This window comes from Trichoderma ghanense (assembly GCF_004382785.1).
Source record: "Trichoderma ghanense strain CCMA-1212 chromosome Unknown scaffold_0, whole genome shotgun sequence".
In the NCBI taxonomy this organism is placed as follows: Eukaryota; Fungi; Ascomycota; class Sordariomycetes; order Hypocreales; family Hypocreaceae; genus Trichoderma; species Trichoderma ghanense.
Genome location: NW_027395663.1, coordinates 3492425 through 3518935, shown reverse-complemented (window position 1 = coordinate 3518935; position 26511 = coordinate 3492425). Strand labels below are relative to the sequence as shown.

Below are 26511 nucleotides of genomic sequence, written 5' to 3'. Positions count from 1 at the left end.
TTCTATATATATATAGAGAGAGAGGCAAGAGACGGGATTTAGGGTTGGTAGTTGCATTTGTTTTATTTGACGGCATGTCTTTTTTTTCGTCATCAGGTTCATCATCATCGCTCATCGCCTACTTCTTCTTCGTTCTTCTTTGATCTCGCGCGTGAAATTTGATGGGTAGGTGTAAGGAGGGGGGTATGAGTGAGATGTGAGGGAGAGAAGGGGGGGGGGGTTAGCGTTATATATATGTAGATATCGCGTCATAAAGCAGCAACGTCACCGACTCGACTGCCTCATAACATCAATCGACGACGAAGACGTCTTGTGCCTCGCCTTGGGCGTGCTCACGCCGACGCCCACGCCCGCCATCCCCGCGCTATTGCTGCTGCTCGGCCGCGAGGACCCGTTCTCCCTACCGCCGCCGCCGCCGATGCCCAGATTGCTCTCGCTGCGGACGACCATTGGCGCGACAAACTCCGACCGGAGCATCCCCGCGCTGCTGCGGTTCTGGATGCCGGCCGTCATGGGCGTGCGCGGCAGCCGGGCCTTGATGCCTCCGGATCCCGAGGAGCCGCTGCTGGGCATCGGGTTGAAGTCGTTGCTGATGCGCCGCGGGATGCTCGTGGACCCGTCCCGGCTCTGGGGGCGGTACATGACGTTGTCGCGGTCCAGGGCGCCCGAGCGGCGCGGACTGGCGGCGACCTCGATGTAGGCGCTGCCAGCCATGCTGCCTCTGCTCCGGTGCGTCGGGGTTTGTGGCATGGACAAGGGGGACCCCAGGCCCTGCGGCGTGTAGTTTGTGTTGTGCCGCGACCCACGCCTGGACGAGGAGGTGAGATTGACCTGGGTGGACGATATCATGCCTTCGTGCCTCATCATGACCGGCGACGCTGGATGCGACGTGTGAGCCTTGATCAGCTCCGACGCAAGATTGCGAACAAGCACGGCGGAATCCTTCTCCGCGAGGAGCTGGATCGAGTCCATGAGCGAGCGCATCTGGGAGCTGTTGAGCGTCCGAGCACCGTCGCCGCCCCCGAGGACGCCCGGCTCGCAGACGTCCATGATGGCACGCACAAGCCTGAGCAGGTTGAGCCGTACGACCGCCTTCTTGTGCCCCAGCCGCTGGGTGATGCCGGCAAACATCTCGGGCTTCGCGAGCGACACTGTCAAGCCTGGGCTCAACCGAAGAAGCTTGAGCAGGGGCTCCAAGAGGTTGAAGTCAAACGCGTTGAGCCTGTTTGTGCCAAAGCACGAGACAATGGCGCGCGAGAAGCCGTTGTCCATGAGGTGATTCTCCACGTTGGCCGTTTCCTCCTGGAGCCAGACCAGGATGGCGTCCAGCGCAGTGACTTGCCAGTACTGATCCGACAGCAGGGACACGTAGAAGTCGAGGCCCTTGTTCTGCCAGAGGTATCTCCGCCCCTTGGAACCGGAATGGGCCATGTCGCAGAGAATGGGTAAGGCGAATTCCTTCGGCGGCCGGTCCGTCTTCATGATCCGTAGCAGCAGCGGGATGATGCCCCCAACGGCAGCATCTTCCTGCCTTTCCTTGCTGAGCCGGCAGAGGTTGAACATCGTGTTGAGAACCTGATTAGAGATCTCCCGAAGGTGTTTGTGGTTCTTCTTCATGCTGTAGCTGAGCAGGTCGATGAGGAAATCGATGGCGTCGGCCGAGTGCAGTGACTCGATGGTTGTCGAGAGCATGGACAGGTTCTTGATGAACCTCAGCATGGTGATTTGATGCACCGGCGTCATCCGCCGGAGATCCTTGAGGACGCTCTTTAGCACCTGGCGATCCGCCACCACTTCTTTGACGTAGTTTTCTGCTTGACTGAAGAGGTAGAAGATGTTGACGATGCGTCCCTCGATAAGTTCACTCAGCTCGTCCTCGCCCTCCTCATCGAGCACTCGATGTAGAACGAGAGCGAGTGGATAGAGGATCTTACTCCGCGAGAAAATTCTGCAAAAGTCGTTCTTGGGCGTCGGGCCCTGCAGTTCAAAGACGTTCCATATGCCGTTGACACCGATCAGCACCAGGTCTCGGGAGCTGTCATAGTCTTCGTCCAGGAACTCGACCAGCACGTTTAGACCACCCGCTGAAACAAACATCTGCAACGTCAAAGTCGACGTCTGGTACATTTGGCGAACGAACGCGGCCGCTTCGAGGCGAATCTCGTTGGGATATTGGCGGGCGGCAAACTTGGTAATGATGGGAATGCCTCCGACAAAACACAGGTTCTCCTGAATCTCAACGTCATCGAGAATGATCTGTATGGCCAGTCAGATAGATGTCCAAATATGTCGGCTCGTATGAAGCTTGGAAGCACTGACCGCATTGACAACTTTAAGCAGCTGTAAGATCATATGGTGCCTGCTCTTCACCGTACAGGGCTCCAGAATCTCCAATAGGGGTAGCAATCCGTGAGCACTGATGATCAAGTTTTTCGCTTCTGGATTTTCCCAGAGCAACACAAGCTAATGATGGCAAGTTTAGCATGAAAACGCGCATGGGCGGTCTGACGTCTTGTCGGGCACACACACTCACCAAGTCTTCAGACAGCTCAGCCAAGCTATCATCACCTTCCGTCATCTTCAAAGAGCCTACCAGCTCCTCCACCTTCTCGGCAAGACGCGCATGCCTGTCTCGCGCAATCTTTGCGTCCATGTCCATCTCGTCCCACCCCGGATCCATGGACGCAAACGGGTCGTCTTCGTCATCATCATCGCCCAGCCAAGAGTTACCTGACATGCGGGACATGAGCATGAGACCGGCATCTTCGGAGCCTCGCTCGCTTTCTTCCTTTTCCGCTATGGATTCTTCGGGCCCGAACACGTCGGAAAAGTCCTCGTCATCATCTTCGGCGAACTTCTGGATCTCGATAGAGGAGCGAGTGCGTCTCATGGGACGGTCGGGGAGGACGGAGGGCCTCGAGAGGGGCTTCTTTCTTACGACGCTGCCATCTGGCGCCTGCATCGAGCGAGGCAAGCTTGTAAGGTCAGACGGATGGAAGAGCTGTGGTGCTTCAGGTTGACGCAGGCCGCCCTGTAACTCCCTGTTAGCCCAGCCGGTCACCTTCACACGAGAAGGGCACGGAGGTGCAGGAACTTACCTTTCGGACAGCTTGATAGACCTTCTGGTCAAACACACTATCGTCATCGGAGAAGAGGTCAGAGTAGTCTTCAGAGCTTTGTTCTCGGTAAATAGCGCCAGGGCGAGGGGGCAGCTCAAACTTGTTGCCAAAGTGAGATTTTGGGGGCGATTTCGCTCGAGACAGGTTGGGCGAGGTAACTGCCGCTTCAGGCGCCGACCTGGACGCTTGGTGCAGTACTTTTGGTGGTGAAGATGAAGCAGGCTTCGAAGCCGTCGTCCTCCTCGACACGGGCCGTATCGTCTGTTCTTGTGATTCCTGGTAGAGCTGATGGTTTTGTTGATCTTGTTGGTTTGGTCCCTTGACGGTCATCATATCCCCTTCGAAATCCCCATCGTAATTGTTCACGTCGGCTCTGAGATCATTCACCGACGCAAAAGCCTTGAGCTTGTCAGCAGAGAGAAGCCCTCCGAAGTTGTCTTGCGGCCTCAGATGCGGCAGCTGCAAAGCACTGGGCGAAATTGCCGTGGCGAAATCGTCGTCCCAGTTATCATCATCTGGAACAAGGCTTAGTTTTCATGAAGAGTCAATCAGGTTAACAATGGTTGCATACCTAACTCGGCCAGCTTGAAGGCTCCCACTCCCGGCGCACCAGCGCTGAGTCTTGGTTTCGCGAGGCTTAATCTGCTCTTGGAGGGTGTACCGGTAGGGTATCGAGAGATGCCTTCAGCGCCGATTGATGTGCGAAGAGAAGTCCCGGAGGAGTTGAGGGCCTTGTTCCATTGCTTGACCTCTTCGACGGCTTCATTGAAGTTGGCCGGTGGCCTTGAGACTGGGGCATCTGTACGGCGACATCCCACAATCCAGGCATGCCTGAGGAGTTTGCGAGCCGAGACTCTGAGATTGGGGTCCTTCTGGAAGCACTGCATCAAGAAATCTCGGGCAGCCTATGCTTGCATGTTAGTTCACAACCCCTTTATTTGGTCCTTCGCTTCAGGGGTCACGAGGGTGGAAGGAGAGAAACGCACGGCGGAGATGCCCTCGGGCAATGGAGGGTGGTCGTCATTGACAATGGCGAACAAGGCCGGCATGGCAGCGAGGTTGTGATATGGCGGCCGACCCTGGAGAAGCTCGATGACAGTGCACCCCACGCTCCAGATATCCGAGGCGGAGCTGGCGCCGGACAGCTGGATGATCTCGGGGGCCATCCAGTATGGAGTGCCGACGACTTGCGCCTCCTTGTCCTGGCCACCGGCGAGCGTGCTGGTCGAGACGCCAAAGTCGGCAAGCTTGACAGTGCCGTCCTTGGTGGTGAGGATGTTGGCGCCCTTGATGTCGCGGTGGATGACACCCTGGTCGTGGAGGTACTGGAGGCCCTGAAGGACTTGGGTCATGTAGACGCCGACCAGGTTTTCAGGGAACTTGCCATATTCTCTGCATATCGAATGAAGAGAGCCGTTTTCGCAGTATCTGATGACGCCTGGTTAGCTTTCGCGAACTGATACTGGACTACAGACTGGATCAAAGCGCCTACTCCAAGATGATGTTGAGACATTCTGTTGTCTTGACGGCGCCGATATACTTGACAATGTTGTCATGCTGCTCACAGTTAGCCATGCTGTCATGTCCAAGTCCAATCAACCCATCCGGTGGTTTGTACTCACAAAAAGATTCTTGAGGAGGTCAATCTCGCTCTGTGGTCACATAGTAATCGACCTAGGTCAGTATTCATCCAATCCTGCTCAGAACCAAGGGCTTAGGGCACAATGGGATGGAAATGCCGTGTGATGGCTGTCCCAAACTCACCTCAATCATGCGCAGCTCGCTCTTGGGCAGATCCGTCAGCTTAATCTGCTTGATGGCGACAGCCTCTCCGGTGCCCCAGTTGAAGGCCTTGTACACCGATCCAAAGGCTCCCTTGCCGAGGCATTCGCCCAATCGCTATCATCCAATCAGCGCAACCGTTCTACATCTCGCAACAAGAGCACCATTCTCATCGTTTCCCCCCTCTAGCAGCCCATTGCCGCTCCGGATCGAATTGCACTCCCTTCCCTCTTCCCCCGTGGATCAAAAAGGGGTGTCAAAACACGTACGTAGTCCTTGAGCCCCGGGTCTTGCATGGCCGCACTCTCCCTTTGGCGCTCCTTGCGAGACGGCGTGGCCTGGCCGGCAGGCGGTCTCTCGCGCGGAGTGCCTGCGGCGAATCGCCCATTGCTAGCGGGATAAATGTTCTCGGCCGGCATCTCTGCGTGTCGATTGGCTTGTCTGTCGTTCCCGTCCGCCTCTCTCTCTCTCTCTCTCTCTCTCTCTCTCTCCTCTCTCTCTCTCTCTCTTCTCCTATCTGGCGACGTTTGCAGGTTGGGTGTGTGTGCGTGTGTTCGTTTGGCCCCTCCCTCTGTTTGGTCTGCGCAGCTCCCCGGTAGGGAAGCTGGACTCTTCTCTCGTCTATGCGTCTACCTCGACGGCGGGCAAGACAGCGGCGACTGGCGAGGCGGAAGGGCGATGGTTCGTCGACGAGGAGGAGGAGGAGGAGTCGATGGCATGCCCGCTGATGGGTCTGTGGCTTCGTGTGCCGCTCGCATTCGCCCGCTGGTTTCAACGGCGAGCAGCGTTCATCGAAATGGCGGCGGCGGGGGAGGATCGCTGCAGCAGGCGGGAGGGTCACGCATGGAGGTCGACAGAGAGTGAGAAGAAGAAGAGGATGATGATGAAGGAGAAAGAGACGAAGAATGAGGAAGAAGAAGAAGAAGAAGAAGAAGAAGAAAAAAGACAAGAGATGAGAAGAAAGGAAGAAGGGAAAGTCCAGAGCTGGCAATGGTGGATTGGACTCCAGGTTTCGGCGCGTGTGTTGGAATATTGTCAAGCTACTGCAGTTAGTGGTGCAGCTCTCAATTCCGGTGCTGCGGTTGAATTGAGCTGGAAGCCGGCTGTGGAGTTCCAGAGTCGTTGCAGGTTGGCTGGTTCCAGGTTGGGTACCCACGACTCACGGACGAGAGCTTCTGAAGATGCCGCCCAAAGGGAGAGCAGAAGCCGAGCAGAGCAGAGCAGAGCAGAGCAGAGCAGAGCGAAGCCAGGGAGGACAGGGCGTCAGGGAGCAGCACTGCACTATTTACCTCTGCCTACTACAACTGTTATCCATACTTGCACCGCTCAGCCGTCTCCTCACATCCATGCAAGCTTTCTCATCGCCGCAAACCTTGCCTGACCCTCGTGCTCCCCATCGGTATTAGCGATGACGCCTGCTGGAAGCCATCCATTCGCTGTATTACCAGAAACCCCCGAATAACTATGGATGTAGAAAGAAACCCGGATCCCAGATGCCATGGCCTCAAAAGCCCCCACCCATCGCCTTTTGACCCCTGCCAGCGGAAAAGCTTCAGCCAACACCTCCATCCCCGTTTGAGCATCCAGCACACATAGAGTTTGCACTTAAGAGACCGGCTATGGCCCTCCTTGGTGGCTGTGAGAAACGTGATATTCTGATATATTACGGCCTCGCCACCTAATGTATACATCCGTTCAGCATTGTGCTCACGGTGACAACCTGTCGAGGCATCCCCTGTCCCGTCTTGTATCAAACCTTCAAGGGATCGTCAGTGCGCAGAAGGAAAAATCGATAGCCGAGCATGCTAGGCTCAGCCTATCTAGCATTGCAGACTGACCGTTGAGCACAGCATCACAAGACTAATAATCCTTGACATTCATGATTTGCAATCGAATTCCGTTGCCCAAGAAACTATGTTACAGAGAATAACAGATCATGGGGTATTCTTCCCTTCAACAAAGGTACCGAATCAAGTATAATATTGCTGGCTCAAGCCATGCATGCGCGATGCCATTATCCGCAGTTCCAAAAAACAATTGCCCATCATCACATAATTATAGTACATGCCCGTTTTCTCGTCATCGACATCCAATCTGGTGTACTAGTAGGTAGTCAGCATCCCTTTCCCGCCAGAGAGGGCGCAAAACCCAAACAGATATATTCCTTTCAAGTCAATCAACCAGCAAGAAACAAAACATGCCAATATGCCCAGCAGCGACCATCTCCACTTTCCAGGAAACAGAACTGCTTTTCTGTACAAGCTGACGCTCTCAGCCATCTCCAAGAACCCCTCACCATTGAGATCCGTCTTGGGGAAGTGTTCGATTGAGGCCAGCCTCAGCCCACCATTCGTCCGGGATATCTTCTCGGGCTGCAAGACTGCGCACGATTCGCTGCATGCCCGACCACTCTTCGTCCCCCATATGAGCACCACGTCCGCTACCGGCTGATCCTTCCCGGTTCGGCTGCAGGCGGCCGGGTCGGCTCTCGTCCTCTGAGCCTGAGCCTGAGGTTCGACCGCGTGCTAGCGACAGCGGGTGGTCCCGGGGCGCGAGGCTTCGAACACGTCTCAGTGATTCGGGCCGAGGAAGTGGTACGCCAGGTGCTGGGACGCCGTTGAGGCTGTAGAGGCGCACAACCCCCACGTCTCTAGTGAGTGAAGCAGCCCGAGACTCCCAGTTGGCGTAATTATTGTTGTTGTTGTCGTCGTCGTCGTCAGACATTTCATGTCCTGATTCACAGGCACCGTCAGCAGCTTCGTCGGGCACGCCTGGGGCCGCCGGAGGGGCATTGGAAGGGCCTGGGTTCTGGGACGCGGCTGCAGACGCAAACGAAGACGTTGCGCTCGGTGGTTGAGGATCAGGCGTGAGCGTCGAGAGTAAGGTGTCCCAACCCTCTGGGCTCAGGCTTCTGTCACGGTCTCCTAGGCCATCATACGAATTGGAATCGGGACGGGTGTTGGCGTAGGAGTGCCGCATGAGAGCTCGGAACTCCCGTGCTTGTGCTTGGTTGCGGCGCCAACGCCTGTAGACCTGAAAGGCGTTCGGCTGAGACACGTCGTCGTTTGACGGGGATTCGGTGCGCGACCTCTCCAGCCCGTCCCGCGTCGGGCGAAGCGGTGGTGTGCCCGATTGATGAGAACGGTGCTCGTGGGGGTTGCGATTGCGTCTGAGTTCGTCTGGCGCGACCTTGAGAAGGAAATGTGTGAGCTACCTGTCAAGCAGTCAAGTGCTGCCGCCGAGGGAGGGGGGGATGGGGGGCAAACTTACAACGCGCGCGCGCCGTGGTCGAGGTTCGGCATTCCACCAAAAGTCTCTTTCTGCTCGAGCTTCATCATCCCGCTGAGGAGAGGGGGGACTAAAGCTATGCCAAGTGCCACCAAAGATGGAGCTTATCTGATGTTCCAGATAGCGATCTCTCCGTCGCTCCGATCTGGTGGTGACATCTCTCAATGCCTCGCGCGCATGGCCAGAAGACGGCTCCGGCTCATCGGCAAGACCCAACTCGGTCTCCCAGCTGGTAGATCCGACCCTCCGCTGGGAGGGCTGCGGGTCAGAGGGTGGTGGAATGTCGACGATGCGGACGGCAGCGCGTCTGATGGCGTTCCGCCTATCGCGGAAGCCTGCCTGGGCTGAGCGCCTGATGGCTGAGCGACCAGGGGAGAGGACGTCACGCTTGGTCGCCTCTTTGTGAGGGAGATCGGTTTCGACAGGGGCAACGAAGAGTCTGCCGGGGGTGGACTGTTAGTGAGGATGTCGTGCGACGCAGCAGCAGAAGACGAAAAAGACGACAAGGCGAGAGGCGTTGAGGTGGAAAGCAAAAGAGGAAGACGAGACATGGGCAACGCCAAGTGCCGTGACGCCGTCGCGACGATCAGTCAGACGCCAAGAGAGCAAATAGGTGCGCCTCCATAGTGAGTGACAGTGCGCATTACGCGCGCGAGAAAACAACGGCTGTTGCAGAGAATCCAACAAAGGCGGATGCAGAAGCGGAGGAAACCAGGGCAGGGGGTCGCCAATGGTCCAAGCAGCGGGTTGAACGAAAGAAGCCAAGGGGAAGATGAGACTCACGGGCGACCCATGGCGCATGTGGTTGATGAGCAGATTATTTGCAAAGGAGCGACACTCGAGCGACGGATGATGAGGAAGCGCCGCGATGGGATTCGGATAGAGGGCGCGATGCTGCTGGCAGCGCCTGGCGGGCGATCTCTGGCGATGACGGCAGTACCTTTATCGCGGCAGAGGACTGCGGGAGGTTGTACGTGGGATGCCCTGATGAGGGAGAGGAAGCCGGTCGGCTTTCGGCGGCTCAGCGAGATGGAATTGGGGGAGGGAAAACGAGCGAATGGCGGCGGTGATGATGGAGGAGAGGCGGCAGAGGGTAAAATGGCGAGGCGGCTGAAGAGGAAGATGCTTTGCATCTGTTTGTGGCGCGGATCGAGTTGCACGCGAGAAGGACGGGGAGTGTCCCAGCCAGCATCTGTGGCGGTGCGGCAAATTCTGATGCTTCAAGAGCTTGTTCGTGCAACAAAGTGCTTCTCAAGCCACAGGCAGCTGGACGTAACAAGTGGCTGGTGCGCGTGTTCAACTGCACTAAGATCGGATGGTGAGATTGCGGCATGACTAAGCCAGCTTATCAGGTATCATGAGAAATCGACTCGGCTTCATCAACCGACGACGACATCGCCGTGAGGACAGTAGAAGCAGACGCACACCTCTTTCTGTATCAATCAGACTACCAACCTCTACCGTCTCCTCTGAGAGGCTCAGCTCCCTCCTCTATGGCTCCCTCCGCCTGAAATCTCCCGCTTCAGCCGCTCCCGTGGACCTGCCACCTGCTCCCATGCCGTCGGCCAAAGAGGTCAACCGGGCTCTGGCCCGCATCAGAGCCGTCATGCCGGCCGAGAAAAAGGTGGCATCAGCAAGCCGCAACATCCGCCTGGGCCTGGAGCGCATCGGCCACGTCGTGCCGCAGCAGCAGAGCTGGCTGGGCGTCCATGTTGGCGGCACCAACGGCAAGGGATCCGTCTGCAACCTGCTCTCGGGGCTCTTCAGGCTGTCGGGCATCAGCCATGGCATGTACACGTCGCCGGCCATGCCCGAGAGGCACAACGGGGTGACCATCAACGGCCTGTACGTCAACAAGCGCATGTACGAGATGGAGGTCAAGCACATTGAGGACAAGTTCAACCGGGTTGCGTCTGGCTTTCGGTTCGCCGCCGGCGAGGACCCGGGCAGCCTCACGCCGTTTGAGCTCGAGACGGCGGCCGCCTTCCGCATCTTTGAGAAGATGCATGTCAACTACGGCATTGTCGAGGTCGGCATGGGCGGCGCCACCGACGCGACCAACATCATGAGGCAAAAGTCCGTCACCGTCATCACCAAGATCGATCTCGACCACCAGGAGTACCTCGGCAACACCGTTGAGGAGATTGCAAAGGTCAAGGCCGGCATCATGCGGCCTGGCGTGCCTTGTATTGTCGACCACTCCAACTCTAGCTCAGTCCTCAAGGTCCTCCGGCGGCATGCCAACAACATCGGCACCCAGATCAGCCCGTCGTGGAAGGGAGAGTCTCTGCTGGCCGGTCTTGATACTGAGCGGTTCAAGCTGGAGGACTATGAGAGACAAAACCTTCTATGTGCGACACTCGCCTTCCGACACCTGTTCCCTGACCTCGAGATTGACGTCAACAAGCTGTTGGCAATGGAGCCTTTCCCGTCTGGGCGAAAAGAGCAAGTCAAGGTGCTTGGTCTCACCGGTGGCGCCCGTCAAAAGCCGATCCTCGTAGATGGCGCTCACAACCTGCTTGGGGCCGAAGCGCTGGCTTCGTATGTGCAGCACCAGGTCCGCCAGGGAGACGAGCCGGTCTCGTGGGTCATGGGACTGTCGGATAGCAAGTCCAAGCCGTTTGCAAAGGTCATCTCTACGCTGCTGCAGCCCCAAGACAACTTTGCCTTTGTCGAATATGCTCCCGCTCCCAACGAACCACCCCCTGCGCCTGCTGAGCTCGGCCGTGAGATTGCAAGGTCCATTGTTCGCCACGAATCCCAGCTGTACAACGGGGATCCTCGGGTCGGCGCTGGCGTGCAGTGGGCTTGCGAAAAGGCCGGAGACGGGCCAGTCATTCTGACGGGCAGCCTCTATTTAATCAGGAACTTTTACAAACTGGACGGCGTTGAGCCAAAGAGGAAGACCAAAACCAGGAGACCGGGTGCCGCGCAGCTGTGGTGGTACATACAGCAATCGCAGCAGCGAACGTTGACTCCTGAAGAGGTCAGGGAGTTTAAGCGAGCGCGGAGACACTGGTATCTGTCGCCCGCGCGAAACTCTACCTTCAGAGCATTGAAGTACGGCGGCCAACCCAGGTCTGCCCGCGTTCCCGAGCGGATCCGTGCCTTGCAGCGACAGGCCGAGTTCCACAGAAGGCAAGCAGACGGTTACCGTAGCGCCATAGAGAGCATGGAGAAGGACCTCGCGGCTGGACCAGCCGATGCGGCCGCTGCCACCGACTCGTCCGACTTGCAAGCCAGCATGGAAACGCTCAAGCGGCACCGCGAGGACCATCTCCGCGCGTACAACAGCGCCATGTTCAAGCTCCGGGGGCATGTCCCCCTGCCCGAGAAGAAGTTTATGAGCTACGAGCAGGTGTTTGGACGGCCGCCGAAGCCCAAGGTGCCCAAGTTTCCCTTTCCCGAGGATGACGGTACGGCCCCGACAGCAGCAGATGAAGATGTCCCCGTTTCCAGGGATGCCGGCATCGCTTCTCAGTCTGGTCAGGCTGCCCCTGGAGAAGAGAACAGGGCAGAGTCACAGAAGTCGCGATTTGGGAAAAGGGCCGGTCGCCGGGGTGAAGCCAGCAAGGAGGCGACTGCGGCGGAGGCGCGCGATCTCGTTGAGAAGTTGACGAGGGGGCGTGTTGTCTCCGAGGCCGAGTCGAGCAAGCCCTGATGATCAAGAGTGTTTTGAGTGTATTATACGAAGGACATCATGTGTGAATGGGATGGGCGGTATTTGTAGATAGAAGATGACGACTCAGTCAGCTCCAAAAGGCACTGCTGGCAATTTATATAGAGCGGTGTTTGGTCTTGTTTGTATTTTTGGCTTCAACACATCTGGCTTTCCATGTACCCTTGCGTTGTTAATGCATGGACTCATGAAAATTGTCGTTAGAACTTAACCGATGCAACAGACGATAGTCGAGTGTCATATCAAGGGCCACCATCACTAGGTACTCTCATTTGCTATCCAAGTTATCAACACTAACCCTGAACCAACGCATCTCCAGCACCCACTTCTTACACCTTCTCACAACCATCTACACACAACCTCAACCCAGCAAAGAAAAACACCGCCAGCAATGTCTTGCCCAAACCACTTAATCATCGTCTGCTGCCACGGCATCTGGACCGGCGGCCCCTCCAACGGCTCCAACGAGGACGAATGGCTCATTGCCGATTTCCAGCGCGGCGAAACGGCCACGTTTGTCGAGCACATTAAAGCCGGGCTTCGGTGCCTTGCTGAGGACTGCGACAATGCCGTGCTGGCGTTTTCTGGGTAAGAAAAGCCTCTCTTCCACCTGTTAGACTGAAGAAAGCGAGTGACGTCCAAGTAAGCTGCTGATTGAATTTATTGAATGTAGCGGCCCGACTCGCAGGGAGACAGACTTAAGTGAAGCCCAAAGCTACGCAAACATTGCCTCCTCCAACGCCTTCTTCAACATCATGCCCTCCACGAAGAACAACAATCCCTCGAGTAAATTCCTGATTGAAGATCGCGCGCTGGATTCTTACCACAACGTCCTCTTCAGCCTGACCCTTTTCTACACCCGCTTTCGCACCTGGCCTACGTACTTGACGATTGTGTCGCACGCTTTCAAAAAGCCGCGTCTTGTCGATGGCCACTGCACGGCTATTGGGTTTCCCTTGGAGAGGACAAGGTTTGTGGGAATTGATCCGCCTGGGATGGCGAGCGGGGAGAATGTCGATGGGATGAAGGGCGTTGGACGGGCTGTTGATGATTGGACTAGGGATCCGCATGGGAGGGGGGAAGTGTTGGCGGGTAAGAGGAGGAGGAGGAATCCGTGGGGAGTGTGGCAGGGAGTTTTCGAGGACAAGGTTGTTGATAAAGGGGGGCTGGTGACGGAGGGTGAAGGGGAGGGGGAGGCGTTGGTGGATGGTGCGCCGAGGCCATGGGAGTGAATTATTTCCTGGAGAGCTATTGGAGGTGTGAGGAGTTTGTTACGTTGATCATGGATAGCGAGTACTCGCTTGCATAGAGTGAGTGGGAAGCCTACATGTGCAGCCGTGATAGTTGCAAAACTGCACGCTGGGTCACTGAGTTGTCACATTTTATGGCGCATTCAAGCGTGTACACACTCGAGAGAGACCTCGACATGCCCCATTTTACGTACGAAAGATAAGACACTCCCTCCTCATGCACTCATCGCACGGCTCCTCCTCTGCCACCAACGACGAGGCTCGGCCCAGGGGGCAATCAAGCAACGACTCGCCCACTCATCTCTAGGTAAGACGCACACAGAACCAGAAGTGGCTATATAACCACGTGAGAACCACTACTGATTATCACCTCCTAGTCTCAAAGCTCAAGCGAATCTCGGCAAGACATACGGGCACCTCTTAAATCACCCTCCGTTTACCGCTCACGCTTCCATCACCCAAAGCTCAAAAGCGTCTTCCCACAGAAAGATTTGCCAACGACATGGAGAGGCGTCTCAAGGAACACATTGACGAGGCCATCGAAGGCTTGGAGAACCAGATCACGGAACTCCAGGACTCGGTCAATGTGAGCAACACAGATTGCGAAGACACGAGCGATGATGAAAACTTGGAGCGTCTCGGAAAGGACTTGATGAAGGCGGAAGAAAGTCTGCAAGCGACTGGACGCGATAAGTCTAGGCCTTGAGAGGCAACTCGGACTCATCCTGAGACTCGACTCTTCAAAGACCAAAGGGGGCAAGAAGCGTTCAGCCGCTGAAGCCTTTGAGGTGATTGAGGACGAAATGACGCTTGTTGATCTGCAGCAGCAGCAGCAGTCTTCAAGTCATGACTCTTCCGTCAAGCTATTTGATAAAGGCTTCCATTTAGAGCTCAACAACGTCCAGACGCATCTGGAGTCGGCCATTGGCGAGATGAAGTCGGGCACATTTAGGAGATTGGCAAATCTGGATGAGAGAATCGGTGCTATTGAGCACAAGGTAAATCTGATGACCCTTCCAGCCAGCGATCCGATAAACGCCTCAGGACGCAGCTCAGCAAAGTCTAAGCGCACCTAGAAGTTCGCCCTCTACAAAATAAAGCCAGGCAGATCTAAGAGACTGGGAGTTTCAGACGAGGGATCAGTGCTGTCAAGAAGAAAGTTGGATCAACTGGCGCGCTCTTTAGGAAAACGGGAGGTAGTATCGTTCAAGACCATTCTAGGAGGTTCAAAGCTGCACAAGCTCTTTCTACTGGTCTCCAAGTCAGTCCAGTCCATGCCCCTGTGGAAGCCAAGTTACGTATAGGACCTTGCCTGAGTTAACAAGTATAGTACCCATCCTCGATGTTATTTATGCCTTCGTTGCCTTGCCAGCACGAGCTGTCCCTCCCAACAGCGAATGAGGTAGGTATGTGTCAAAGCTCAACCTCCTCACGCTCTACAAAGCGAAGGCGCCCTCTTGCTTCTCCCACCAACAAACCTCTGTCGTTTCTGCTACCATCAATCAGCCATCATGACCAGAGTCGCCAAAAAGAAAACCGTCCAGCCAAATCCAGGTGAGATGCACAAACCGAACCCCCTCCCAAAGAGTCCCCCTACATCCACGTCCAACAAACTACTAATCACCGCCTCCAAGGCTCAACACAAGCACTTGGCAAGCGCTTTCAAACCGTCTTCGGTACACCACAGAGTCCCATCCTCCTCCCAGAGCCTCTCGTCGAATATCCGGACGGCATGGAGAAACGTATCAAGAAACACGTCGACGACGCCTTGAGGGAGCTTCAGACTCATCTCTGGGACATGGAAGATGATCTTCACGCGGACAAGAAATCTCAAAAGCGAGACAACAAAGCTCTCTCTCGGCAATTAAAAGAAGGCCACGAGAAAGTCGACAAGCGGCTGGACGGCATGATGAAAAACATGGAAAAACAACTGCAGCTCGTCCAAGGACTCGGTCACTCAATGGCAGAAGTGATGGAACAGACCAAGGTCGGCAGGAAAAGGCCAGCATCCGAAGCCTTCGGAATAAGTGACGACGGACTTTGGGCTCGCCCATCTGCGGGTCATGCCGCTTCTTTCAAGCAATTAGAGAGGCGTCTAGGGACGTACTTTGGCAACACTCAGACACACTTGGAGTCGGCCATATGCGAGGCGAGGTCGGGCACATTCAAGAGATTGGCGGATTTGGACGAAAGAATCGGTGCCTTGGAGGAGAGGATGGACGAAATGGCGCGCTTCATGGCGAAATGGGATGCTGCATCTTCCGCCAACGGGGGTCCATCAGCTTGAGAGGCTGTATAGCTCTGTGTATATCTCTATACTGTCAGTTTTTCTGGGATGCGATTGGCTTCGATTCGATTCAGCACCCAGCTCTTCTATTTATATAGTCGGTATATGGCCATGAATCACATCTTCGCTCTCGCCTCACCGCCCTCCCTCCCACGTCTCCCCTCCCCAACGACCCTCACTAAAAAGTCCACCGCATCACCCACCATCTCCGCCGAAAACCTGTGTCCCACGCCCTCGTACACACGATCGTCCACCTCCAGCCCGCCATCCTTGTACCACCCCTCGGCGGCATCCTTCAGCACGCCAATCAGCGGTTGCGCGTGCCTATACGGAACCAGCTCGTCGGCGGCCCCCGAGCAACAGAGCAGCTTCTTGCCCCTGATGCGGCCGTCAAAGATCTTACGCAGCCGGTCCTGCTCAGATTGAGAAAGGGGCAGTGAAGGGACGGGATTCGTCCCGAAGAGGATGCCCTTGGGATCGCTCTTCTTGATGGCGGCAATGGTATCAGCCGGGAAATACTTGCTGCCCAAGAAGCCCGTCTCGCCGCAATCCAGCTTCGATGCCGCAGCACGACTGCTCAACAAACCTACATCACATCCCAGTTCAGTCATCTCATCTCATCTCACATCTTCAAAGCCTCATCAAAACTCACCCGCAAGATCCGGACATCCAACAACCACAACCGCCGCATCGACCCTCTCCTCCGCAAACCAGCTCTCCCACGCCGCATGCCCTCCCAGGCTCCACCCCAGACAAACATGCCCATCCACCGCCTCCCTCCCGAGATACCCGCCCACCTGGTCCATCAACAGGCTCACGTCCGCCGCTCCCGCCCTCACAAAGCCCAGCATGTCCATGGCGTGCTGCTCGTTTCCTTCGTCCCACGCCCGATTCGCAAGCTCGCTCACCGTCCGGGAGCCGTGGTTCGGCATGTCAAAGACCAGCGCCACGAGGCCCCTCGCCTGATCCTGACTCTGCTGCCTCTGGTGCTGGTTCCATGCGTGGATGGTGCGTCGCGCAATGTCGTGCATGATGCCTCTTGCGCGGGTTCGGGGGTGGAGGAGCCATAGGCATGATACTGGCGCGGGGGAGGGGGGGAGTTCCTCGAGGCCGTAGATGTCGACGAGGAGGCCGGACATGGGCTTTGTTGTGAGGGAGACGGCGGGGGGAGGGGGGAGGCCTTTTGTGGTGTATCCGTTGTCTTTGGCCATTTTGATGGAGCTGGATATCGTTTGTGATGCTGAAGGAGGAGGAGGAGGATAGAGTGGGAGCGGAGACGGATGTGAGGATGTGAGATGAGAGATGAGCTGACGTGGAGAACGGTGTATAACGATGACCTCGGATCTTACAGACAAGCTCTACTGTAAAGTATCAATGCCGTAGTCTGAAGTTCGTTAAATGCCTCTAATCTATTTCCGGATTAGTCATTCGGCTTCAATCACGAAATAGCCGCTCCCAAACTCGGCAATCGGATCTGCACATCACTTATAAAGATCGTTGATTAATATGTCGACAGCTCTGAAGCTCGACGTGCTTATTTGACGCCAGCCAGCAACAGCAATGTAGTAATAACCCATTCTTCGTAAATCATGGTGCTTCTGTTAAGCAGCAGCTTCAGACAAGGTGTTCATATACTGCTGTCTAACAAGAGGGTCGAAAAGGATTGGCTCGCTTCTGTATATGCTACCTCATGCAAACAAGGCAGTACCTTGGCCGACTACCTGTAGACCCCCAAGGCGCGACACTTGGATCCTTCATCATTGAGCAGACATCTGGCATGCTTTCACTCCTGTACATGCAACAGTCCGCCTTTCGTTCGCTCTGTGTTGGTATAACCGCCTCTCGTGGCGATTGGTTGCAGTCCCGTGTTTCCCTTGTAAATGGCCGATCTAGTTTTCAAAGCCGCCGTCCTCCTCCTGTCTGTTGATTTCCCGGTCTATCCTTGATCATCTTCAATCCACCTTCCAGTGATCCTGGTCTTCTGTGCTGAGCATGAGCTCAACCCCGTACAGCACCATCGTCAACCCCACGTTGATCCATCGCCAAGTGCTGCCGCCCACGTCTCCGCCCCTGAGCGTCCACCCGTCCGGCCCCTCGCTCGTCGAAAAGTGCTGCAGCAGCAGGCTGGTGTAGACGGAGATGAGGATGGTGGGAGAAAAGTAGCTGAGCAGGCTGAGGAACATGGATGCCGCCTCCGACTCGTCCCAGTCAGGCTCATGCAGCATGGCGCGGGCACCCAGGTCCCGCACCGACGGGATGATGCGGGTGGCGCAGTAGAAGACGAAGAGACGGTATGCGAGAGAGATGATGACGGACGGCGTGATGGTCTGAAAAGCCGCGTACAGCAGGGCGAGCGAAGAATGCAGGGCGCCGGGGAGGGTGCTGAGTATGTGCAGCAGGGTCGAGTATGAGGCCATGATGATGGGCGGGAGCGGGGGGATTTCGGGCTGAGACGATGCTTGGTCCTCGGTAGAATAGGTGCCGTCGGACGGGAGGTAGTCGGTGAAGATCTGATAGACGCAGAGCACGACGTAGGCAAAGAGGAGCGACGACTCGACAGGGCTGCCGCGGCCGCTGCCGATGCCGTACGCGCACAGAAACACGGCCGTGGTCATGGTGGCGCCGATGAGCGTGGCGTCGATGTTGCTGATCTGGGGGAACTGGGCCACTCGCCACAGGAAGTAGACGGCGCTGGCGATGATGGAGCCGGAGAAGGCAAGCAAGACAATCTACAAAAAAAGGAAACGGTTAGCTGCCGATGCAATCCACGGGCATGATGGTACTCACCACCCAGGTGTCGCTTCGCCCTCTGTTCACCAGCCATCGAGTAATCTGCCCCGCCGCCTGGATGACGAGCAGCGTGCAAAAGCCCTCGAGCAGCTGGAAGACGGGCCCCGAGTAGCGCAGCACATTGTCCCACGAGCCCAGCATGATGGTCTCGAGGAAGCCGTCCTTGCCAAACATCCACTCGGTCCAGCTGGTGTTCTTCGAGTGGAAGACGCCGCCGATGGTGCGCTCGACCCAGCTCGAGTTGCCGGCGTCGGCGTCGACGGCGAACTTGCCCAGCGCCCAGATGAGCAGCGAGGGGATGACGAACCACTGGGCCAGCCTCAGCAGCGACACAATGGTCCAGCGGATGCGCGACGTCTCGGGCGTGGCCAGGCGGATGGCCGAGTAGAAGATGTAGAAGATGGACAGGCCCAGGCTGTAGGCCAGCCCGCTGTCGCGCCCGCCTACATCGAAGGCGACAGGGATGGACAGGACGATGGCGAAGAGGAAGACGCTGCTGAAAAAGATGCTGAATGGCCACCACATGAGTGCGGCGGGGGGGGAGCGGCAAGGCGTATATGCCGTTGCTGCTGTCGTCGGTGTTGGTTGTTTGTGTTTCGCCGGCTTCGAGAGATTCAAAGTCCAAGGGGCAGCGGCGGCAAAGACGCCCAGCTCCCCGAGATGCAGTCGCCCAGAATCGCTCCCTCACCAGCGGCTACTCATCTGATTGTCTCGGTGTTCTGCACTGGTTCGGCCGTTGACTCGCCGTCTGTTCGTCAGGGCCCGAGATCGGTGCGCAAAGAGAGGGGAGAGAAAGAGGGCGCGACACAAACGTCCCTCCCTGCCGTATCCGTATCCTGTTGCGTCTTCAGCGTCTTCTCCCCGGATCAGTCTCGTCTTGTTCGTCCTGCAAAAGGCAAGCCGCGGCAGCTCCGTCGAGGCGTTTCCGGTCCCTTTCCCACAACCCCGATTATTATTTGTGATTGTTAGCTCGTATGACAAACCCGCGCCAAAAATGCGCCGTGCAAAGTGTCCACTCTGGAGCACGGCGGGCGGTCTTGCTTATCGGCGCAGGACGACCTCAGCTGCTTATCTGCACGTGAGCGACGGTGCAGCCACAGACGAGAGTCAAGACGGCGAGATTAATATTCAGCAGAGGGTATCACTGTAAAAAAAGAAAATGGTGTAATGACAGGTGCATCTGTGCTATACTGAGGGTGCTGGAGGAGACGGCAGAAGAGGTGAGAAGAGGGAAACGAAGTGCATGCACCGGACAGACAGCGCAGAGCTGCTTGCCGTAGGTCACGTCACATGCCCCTGTGCTTGGGATCAACTGCCTGGATGACGACTGTGGCGCGTCTTCAGCTGCACAACACCAGCCACAGGCCACGGCGAACTGGGAAAACTTGGGTGAAGCAAGATGCGCGTTTGCATCGACGATTCAGAGATATTATTAGATTTGGGGCCGTCTGATAAGGCGTGACGATCTGTTTATGCGGTCCACTTACTGGGGCCTTGGTTACCCCAACAATACCAACAGTCCAGGCACTGTCTTGTTAAGTGCAGCCTTTAATAGCACAAGGGAACACCATATCGTATTGAGCAGCAGTCCCGTCGGTTTGAGGTCTGTGAGTTCAATCGTGTCGACATTAATGTACTTCATTCCGCAAGCTAATAGCCACTGCTCAATCTGATAGGCGTTCAGAATCCGGCTCTGGACCGGCGGAAGGGAGCCTCTGTCCAAAGGCTTCCGCTTGTCTCCGCGAAACACACCCTCCACCGCTCGATACTGCGACATTATGACGCCGTGATAGTACTGAGCCACCAGGTAATCGTCGAACTCGGCCCTGGCTAGTCGAACGAGCTCTGGGGTCTGAGGCCGCAGGTACCACCGCAACACCATGAGGATCTCTTCCCGCGTGCGGAATCTTAGCGGGAACCCAAATATCCTGTCGACCATTGGGGAGCTGGCCTCCACATCATTGAGGATGACGTCGTAGGCGTTCTGTATCGTAGCCCTGGTCACAACGATGCTGAGCGAATCGTCGGCTGGAGACACCTTCAACCTGGTCGTGGTGTTGACACAATCGCCAAAGTCGATGGGCGGCAGGCTCATGAAGCCGTTGCCGAAGATGTTCTTAATCTGCGGCGCTGTAACGCGACCAGGTTGGGCCGGGCGGTCGCGCCGTTGCTGCTAGAAGCGGGTTGCGATAGAGGATGCTTCGAGGCATCAAAGCCGAGGAGTGTATCGTCCAGGGCCGGCACTTGAGAGTGCCCTCCGTCTCCGTGGAACCCATACTGGTAGCCAGCGTCATCACGGTCGGGAGCGGCAGTCTCTGTGTTGTTGTCCTTGCCGTTGTCGAGACTATCCCCCGACTCATTGCTGCTCCCCTGACACAGAAGCAGAATGCTGTTGGTTGCCGTCCTGAGCTTCAAGATGAGGCCCAGATCGTGCGTGATCAGCGGCGAATGCAGGATGCCGCTGGTAAAGTCGAGGAACGTCGCCGCCATCTGTTCTACCGCTCTCTCCATGTGCACCAGCTTCTTTTCATAGTTTTCATGGGCAGCTTGACGCCTGAGTTGGAAGAGACGCTGCGCTTTGCGATTTCGCTGCCGCCGTTTCTGCAGTGGTGTTGCGCGTCAGTTGCCGTCACTCGCCCCTGAGTCTCTTCAAAAACAATTTTACAAACAAACCTCTAAGTATAAGCGACAGTGGGCAATCAAACTGAACTGTGACAACGCTGAGTCTGGATGAGGCCGAGTCGCCCTGGCTGAAGTCAACGACGTATCCTTTAAGAGTCATTCCAGAGACTCAATGCAAAATATCAACCGCCCTGTTTCACATTGCATCAGTTTGTACAAGAGGCCATCAAAGGCCACAGATTGCTTACAGAATAACGGCTGCGGCCTAAGTGCCGACAGGCTTCTGCCGCAGCAAATGGCGGCAGTTTGTGTCTCCATGACAGATCTTGATAGGCCAAGTTATCCGAAGCCGTTCCCCTTCCGAGACTCATATAAGCGACATTCAGCATCGTCCGCTCGCCTCTTGCTGCCGCTGGCATTCGTCGAGGCTTCGTACCGAGGGTCAATCGCTCCTTGATTGGTTTGAAAATTGCCTCAGGTGTAAGTGAATCTCACAGATGCGGCTTGCGAAGAAATGAAGGTTCAATCGTGATGCAATATCTAAAGAATCACCTATTTAACAGTGGACTCATTGGTTATGAGACGGGAGTTCGTCAACAGGGTACAGGGCAAACTTGTTACTTCATGCTCGTATAAGAAGATTTCGTTCTGATCTTATTCTCTCATGCCTAGGATAAGATCAGCTGGGTGTCATTCAAGCTCTAAACAAATCCAACAAGAACAGCAGTGGCAGCACAAGCCCTATTTAGCAAGCACTCTTGTTAAACGTAAGGCTGATGCTGTGATGCCCCCCCCCCCCCCCCCCCCTAAGCTTACAACAGCCATTGTGGGGACGGGTGAGTGCAAGAAACATCCTTGAACCGATCGTGCATTAACTCCGCAGCCCGCGAGCCACCGTTTCGATCTGGCTTTCCCCAAACAGGTCATGCAAGATTGGCTTTGACAATGGAGATGACTTGCAAAATCCAGGAGGCCGATCTGATCTGCGTCGGAGAAGCAGCAGTCGTTGCGGCGATATATGACATAGGAGTAGGTATAAAAAGGGTTGTGCATTCTGTAGATCAAGCAGATTGGTATAGCAATCATTTCCACTCGGATATACAATGTCCTCGGATAAGAAGTTTGGAGCAGAGACAACTGCTGAAGAGGTGGCATCGGCATTTCGTGACCAAATTGTTGGAAAGACGAGTGAGCTGACGGTCCCATGGTCAATCCTCAATGATCAAACAATGTCTGACCCTTGATGCATCTAGTCCTCATCACCGGAATCAGCCCCAATGGTCTCGGTGCTGCCACTGCTCACGCTCTCGCCGAATACGACCCGGCAAATCTCATCTTCACGGCTCGAGCAATCTCCAAGGCCTCTGCCGTAGCCGACTCCATCCGAGCCGAATATCCAAATCTAAAGACGCAGATTCACATCGTCAACATCGATCTGTCAGACATGGAGAGCATTCGCCAGGCCGCCGCCAGCGTCCAAGAGTTAACGCCGCATATCGACATCATGATCAACAACGCGGCAGTAATGGCCCTTCCAAAGAGAGAGATGACTCAATACGGGCTGGAGGCTCATCTAGCCACGAATTTCCTCGGCCATTTCATCCTCACGACACTTCTCCTTGCTCAGCTCAAAGCCGCTGGACCCAAGGCGCGAGTCGTCAACATTGTCAGTGGCGGGTTCTACGTCCAGCCCTTCCGCTTCAGTGATTACAACTTTGACGGCGGAAAGGAGCTCCCAGAGGACGAACGGGTTGATCTCGAAATGGCGGAGAAATTCGGCATGGACTGGGTCAAGGACGCCGGCACCGGATACGTTCCATTCCTAGCATATTCACAAACGAGCACGGCATTGATGCTACACACCCAGGGCCTAAACGAGGGCTTCTCTGGAGATAGGATTAGGGCTTTTAGTGCTGCACCAGGAGGTAAGAATGCCTGCGTACAGTATCGTAGAGTGAGAATGCTGCTGCTGACCCTGACTAGTCGTCCTGACGGAGCTCCAAAGACATCTCCCGAGTGAGTTTAGAAATCCGAAGATGGTGTACAAGACTGCCAGCCAGGGAGCCGCGAGCTTTCTCGTTGCTGCCTTGGACCCGAGTCTCGAAGGTATGAGTCACGACGCCCAGGGTTCAAGACAGTGTGTAAGCTAACGATGGTTTCAGACCATCCCGGAGCCTACATTGATGATTGTCAAATCAAGCAGACGCCTCAGCATGCTCGTGATGATGCGGCTGCTCGTAAGCTGTGGTCAATGGCTCAGTCCTGGATGGAGGCGGCGTAATGGGAAGGAGTAGAGGAGGGTTACAAGTCGATAGTCATTCGACTTACACCTGGTCTGTAAGGTAGCTTTGCGGTCAGGATTGAGCAACATTACAGTGACATCTCTAGCATGGGAAAGTTAGGTAACCAACAGCTTGAAGACCTGAGATCCAACATTTTAACAAAGAGACGGCGCGTAGATGCAACTATCGGGGCAGCCAGTCCACAAAGGGCAGGTCGTACCCGGCATTGCCGCTTTAGTGATAGTCAAGCCCCAAGAGGCGCATCCCTTGTCCGTCTCCGCTCCACCAATTCCTTCCACGACACCCCAATCCTTTTCCTGCAAATATTTTTTCTTCTTTCCATCAGTCGACTTTAAATGTTCATCGATGCATTGCCAAGTGGCCATTGATGCGCATTTGAAGGCTCGAAACATGTCCACCGTGGCTGTCAGCGCCTCTCTGCGTCCCGCGCGCCCTCTCGACCCCGCCGTGTCCCGTCTCATGCTCCGACGACGCCAAACGAGATGAACAAAGTCAACTGCGACTATGTACGCGCTTTGCTGCTCTTCAGCCAGCATGGGCCATGGCTAGACTCTCTGTCGACCATACTGCAGCATTTGCTGATGCGCTCTTCGCATGACTGTCTCTGTCGGGTGTAAATGATGCATACATCCCGACCACGGCGCAGACGCACCATGCTGAGATCGGACCGCCAGATGTTCAAAGGCACAAAACTCTTCACAGAGACAGGCTCCTTTGCCCTGAAAGCTCCAGTCGAAGCACGTTTGCAATCATACGGTCGAGCCTCATCCGCATTATATCCTCGATGGATATTGGGGACTGTCCGCCGCTTCGCGTGCGCTTGCTCCTGATATCCCTCATATCTGGCGGGCGGGGTTGTATCGTGGACACGTTGCACGATGGCAGGACGTGTGCAGCGTCACTGGTGGAACTGCCAGCACGATACTGTTCCGCGATCGATCCAAAGGACTGCATATGCGGATGCAGACTCTGCGGAGGCTTCACGGCGTTCAATATACATGTTGAATGGCTCGAATGCATCGCCAAAGCTCCCCTTCTCCCCCGGGAGGATGGGCAGCTGGCGACTGGCAGCGCAGGAGCGCTCAATGCTATATAGGCGCGGTTATTGTCACTTGCTGTCGGGGGTAGCGGCCCCGGAGCGCAGCTGCAAAGTGGCGCAACGGTTAAGCTACCCCCTAATCCTCCGGCAACTATCGACGAAAAGCAGCTGTTCGAATCCGAGTCTAATCCGAGTCCTCGAGGACAAATAAACGAAAAAGGGTAAAGCAGGGGCGCCGTGGGTAAACGGTCGGGTCAAACTGCTTCCTTAGACCGTGGGAAACCGAAGTTAGCGATTCGACAGAGATGTAGGTGTTGGTTTAACGGCAACCAGCACCGAACTCTTTTGCCATCTGCGCATACTGTTTCTTTTTGCCAGTGTGTGCAGATGCTTTCCTCTGCTGTTCTCTTGTTTCGCGACGAGGGATTGATTTCTCGACGAATCTGATTCTCTGAGTATGTGCGAGAAGGAATGCAGCTGCTGCATCTACGGCGTTGAGAAGCGGGCGCAGGAGAATGGCGTGCCGTGCTGCAGTTCGCGATATCAACGGTGAGGAACTTTTTGGTGTTGAGCGCGTAGAGCCAAAGCTTGCATTTGGACGCCAAACGTGTGACGTAGTTCGTAGAGTCAGCGCACTGCGAATCTCTGGCGCATACTTTTTTGCCTCTTTTGCCTCGCTCCTCCACCCTTTTTGCATCATAAAAAAATTGCAGGATGCATTGGAGATGATTCCTCAATCTGGCAAAAATAAGCAAAATTGGTGTTCTTGCGCGGAAGGATGCGAAATCGCTGCGTCTTGACAGGAAGTCGATATTCGGCTGGTCACCGTTACGAACGTTATAGACGTTGAGCGCAGGCACGTGCAAACGGTGAGGTGGCCCTGAAATAAGCTTAAAATCGCTGCACCAATTTCTTCGAGCTGGCCTGCCTTAGGCTTCCATCAAGACCCCAGGCCCTGCAGAATTGCGCGATGCACAGCAGCGATTGCGTGTTGCTGCACTTGATCCCCTTTCTGCAGTCTATCTGCAACGACGAGGATGCGAAGGATCGCTTCGAGGCTCTCATCATTTCTCTTCACGGACAAGAAGATGCGCTCCGGACAAGGGCTAGAAGAGCGCCAGCCGCTGGTTGCGCGGTCAATTGCTCAATTGTGGTCTGAGCGACAAGGTACACAGATCTTGGTGGCTCTTTTCCGCCGCTCAGGGACCTCGGGTGAAGGATTGACGAGTGGCTGACCCGAGAACTTCGAACTTCTCGTTCTTCCTTCTAGATCTATAGATTCTGATGGCGACCAATGACCGTACAATGACCATCCAACAAGACCTACTCAAGGGGCGAACTGCCGTGGCGAGAACGGGAAGAGGAAAGGGGAAACGCCTCGATTCCAGCCAGGAACCAAGTGCGAGCCACGAGTCCTGGTCGAAAGAACGTGTTGGCCGCTCACGCAAGAGGCTTCGTTGAAACAGCCACCGAAAATTTAGCCCGTCTGCGGCGCCCAATCAAGGCCTTCCCGTCTCCAGCCTCTGGTCCCTTGCGTTATTCCGCCGACTCGAGCACGCAAGCAGTCTATCTGCAGTAGTCTGATCCTGCTAAATGCCATCTCCGTACTCCGTACAATTGGCTGGAATGCAGGCCCCGCGAGTCGGCACAGGGCCGTTTGCGAAATACTCACATCAGACCGAGACGACAAGCAAGCCCCCCAAAATCCACTGGACGGAGCAAAAGAGCGGATCGGTCGGCAAATTATGCAGAGCCCATTGCGGAGCATGTTCGAGCAAGGCACCAGCAAGGCTCGGCCAAGGGCTAGAGGGCGATGCGACTCCACAAGCCTCGTCTTGAGGGGCTCCAGAGGCGGGCTGGAGACCCTCAACCCAAGCCCGCTAGATCGTGGAGGCGGAATAACGTCATCGTGGTGGTAAAGACACAACCTGGAACGGCTGCTAGGCTGCTTGGCTGCCTTGTCCTTGGCTGGGAGATACGGGGACCCTTCGTTGGGAACATTGGGGCCATTTCGTCGTTTGGAGATGGCCGCCGCGGTTGACGTGCTCGCGGGATCCCTGACTCTGGTCTGCGCTAGGGGACTCTGCTTGCAAAGAACTGCCCTGCTTTTCGCCTTCCCACGAGGTCATCCATTGGGCCAGAAACGGTGGGAACTTGGATGTACATGCTCGCACAGGTGAGGTAGGATCGCTGAAAAGATCGCCGTTTTTATCTCGGGCCCTCGCTGCTCCCGACGCTCCATCTTCTTTTTCTTCATCTCTGCTTCTATCCTACTACTGCTTTACTTCTACCCATACCTTGGAGTTTTGAGTTGATTCGCCTGGAGCATGATTTGAGTTGCGAGCATATCAT

At 55.7% G+C, this 26511-nt stretch overlaps 13 protein-coding genes across 13 annotated transcripts; 8 read left to right on the top strand and 5 right to left on the bottom strand.

The window, feature by feature from the left end:
- Positions 1-264: 264 nt before the first annotated feature.
- On the bottom strand, positions 265-5320 carry CCMA1212_001223 (Cytokinesis protein sepH; the record flags this gene model as incomplete). Its single annotated transcript, XM_073698657.1, has 10 exons — positions 265-2256; positions 2320-2463; positions 2534-3031; positions 3099-3634; positions 3691-4024; positions 4106-4547; positions 4612-4676; positions 4742-4771; positions 4884-5018; positions 5171-5320. The coding sequence occupies 10 exons, from the start codon at positions 5318-5320 to the stop codon at positions 265-267; spliced, it is 4326 nt and encodes a 1441-aa protein (XP_073563505.1).
- A 377-nt stretch (positions 5321-5697) lies between these two features.
- On the top strand, positions 5698-6282 carry CCMA1212_001222 (uncharacterized protein; the record flags this gene model as incomplete). The annotated part of the gene is made up of 1 exon (XM_073698656.1): positions 5698-6282. One exon carries the CDS (start codon positions 5698-5700, stop codon positions 6280-6282), a length of 585 nt encoding a protein of 194 aa, XP_073563506.1.
- Positions 6283-7193: 911 nt separating this feature from the next.
- CCMA1212_001221 (uncharacterized protein) lies at positions 7194-8983 on the bottom strand (the record flags this gene model as incomplete). The annotated part of the gene is made up of 3 exons (XM_073698655.1): positions 7194-8090; positions 8172-8628; positions 8973-8983. The coding sequence occupies 3 exons, from the start codon at positions 8981-8983 to the stop codon at positions 7194-7196; spliced, it is 1365 nt and encodes a 454-aa protein (XP_073563507.1).
- A 563-nt stretch (positions 8984-9546) lies between these two features.
- Positions 9547-11850, top strand: CCMA1212_001220 (putative dihydrofolate synthetase; the record flags this gene model as incomplete). Its single annotated transcript, XM_073698654.1, has 1 exon — positions 9547-11850. One exon carries the CDS (start codon positions 9547-9549, stop codon positions 11848-11850), a length of 2304 nt encoding a protein of 767 aa, XP_073563508.1.
- Positions 11851-12259: 409 nt separating this feature from the next.
- CCMA1212_001219 (uncharacterized protein) lies at positions 12260-13100 on the top strand (the record flags this gene model as incomplete). Its single annotated transcript, XM_073698653.1, has 2 exons — positions 12260-12456; positions 12542-13100. 2 exons carry the CDS (start codon positions 12260-12262, stop codon positions 13098-13100), a joined length of 756 nt encoding a protein of 251 aa, XP_073562940.1.
- A 520-nt stretch (positions 13101-13620) lies between these two features.
- Positions 13621-14194, top strand: CCMA1212_001218 (uncharacterized protein; the record flags this gene model as incomplete). The annotated part of the gene is made up of 2 exons (XM_073698652.1): positions 13621-13704; positions 13784-14194. 2 exons carry the CDS (start codon positions 13621-13623, stop codon positions 14192-14194), a joined length of 495 nt encoding a protein of 164 aa, XP_073562939.1.
- Positions 14195-14515: 321 nt separating this feature from the next.
- On the top strand, positions 14516-15405 carry CCMA1212_001217 (uncharacterized protein; the record flags this gene model as incomplete). The annotated part of the gene is made up of 3 exons (XM_073698651.1): positions 14516-14520; positions 14638-14672; positions 14705-15405. 3 exons carry the CDS (start codon positions 14516-14518, stop codon positions 15403-15405), a joined length of 741 nt encoding a protein of 246 aa, XP_073564007.1.
- A 116-nt stretch (positions 15406-15521) lies between these two features.
- CCMA1212_001216 (uncharacterized protein) lies at positions 15522-16616 on the bottom strand (the record flags this gene model as incomplete). The annotated part of the gene is made up of 2 exons (XM_073698650.1): positions 15522-15991; positions 16058-16616. 2 exons carry the CDS (start codon positions 16614-16616, stop codon positions 15522-15524), a joined length of 1029 nt encoding a protein of 342 aa, XP_073564006.1.
- Positions 16617-17357: 741 nt separating this feature from the next.
- CCMA1212_001215 (uncharacterized protein) lies at positions 17358-18720 on the bottom strand (the record flags this gene model as incomplete). The annotated part of the gene is made up of 2 exons (XM_073698649.1): positions 17358-18134; positions 18193-18720. The coding sequence occupies 2 exons, from the start codon at positions 18718-18720 to the stop codon at positions 17358-17360; spliced, it is 1305 nt and encodes a 434-aa protein (XP_073562917.1).
- Positions 18721-19693: 973 nt separating this feature from the next.
- CCMA1212_001214 (uncharacterized protein) lies at positions 19694-20685 on the bottom strand (the record flags this gene model as incomplete). The annotated part of the gene is made up of 2 exons (XM_073698648.1): positions 19694-20368; positions 20440-20685. 2 exons carry the CDS (start codon positions 20683-20685, stop codon positions 19694-19696), a joined length of 921 nt encoding a protein of 306 aa, XP_073564008.1.
- On the top strand, positions 20392-20838 carry CCMA1212_001213 (uncharacterized protein; the record flags this gene model as incomplete). Its single annotated transcript, XM_073698647.1, has 1 exon — positions 20392-20838. One exon carries the CDS (start codon positions 20392-20394, stop codon positions 20836-20838), a length of 447 nt encoding a protein of 148 aa, XP_073564003.1.
- A 1082-nt stretch (positions 20839-21920) lies between these two features.
- Positions 21921-23098, top strand: CCMA1212_001212 (Retinol dehydrogenase 12; the record flags this gene model as incomplete). Its single annotated transcript, XM_073698646.1, has 4 exons — positions 21921-22005; positions 22071-22742; positions 22801-22923; positions 22980-23098. 4 exons carry the CDS (start codon positions 21921-21923, stop codon positions 23096-23098), a joined length of 999 nt encoding a protein of 332 aa, XP_073564002.1.
- Positions 23099-25579: 2481 nt separating this feature from the next.
- On the top strand, positions 25580-25738 carry CCMA1212_001211 (uncharacterized protein; the record flags this gene model as incomplete). The annotated part of the gene is made up of 1 exon (XM_073698645.1): positions 25580-25738. A coding segment is annotated over one exon (159 nt), but the record flags the coding sequence as incomplete, so codon positions are not given.
- Positions 25739-26511: the final 773 nt, after the last annotated feature.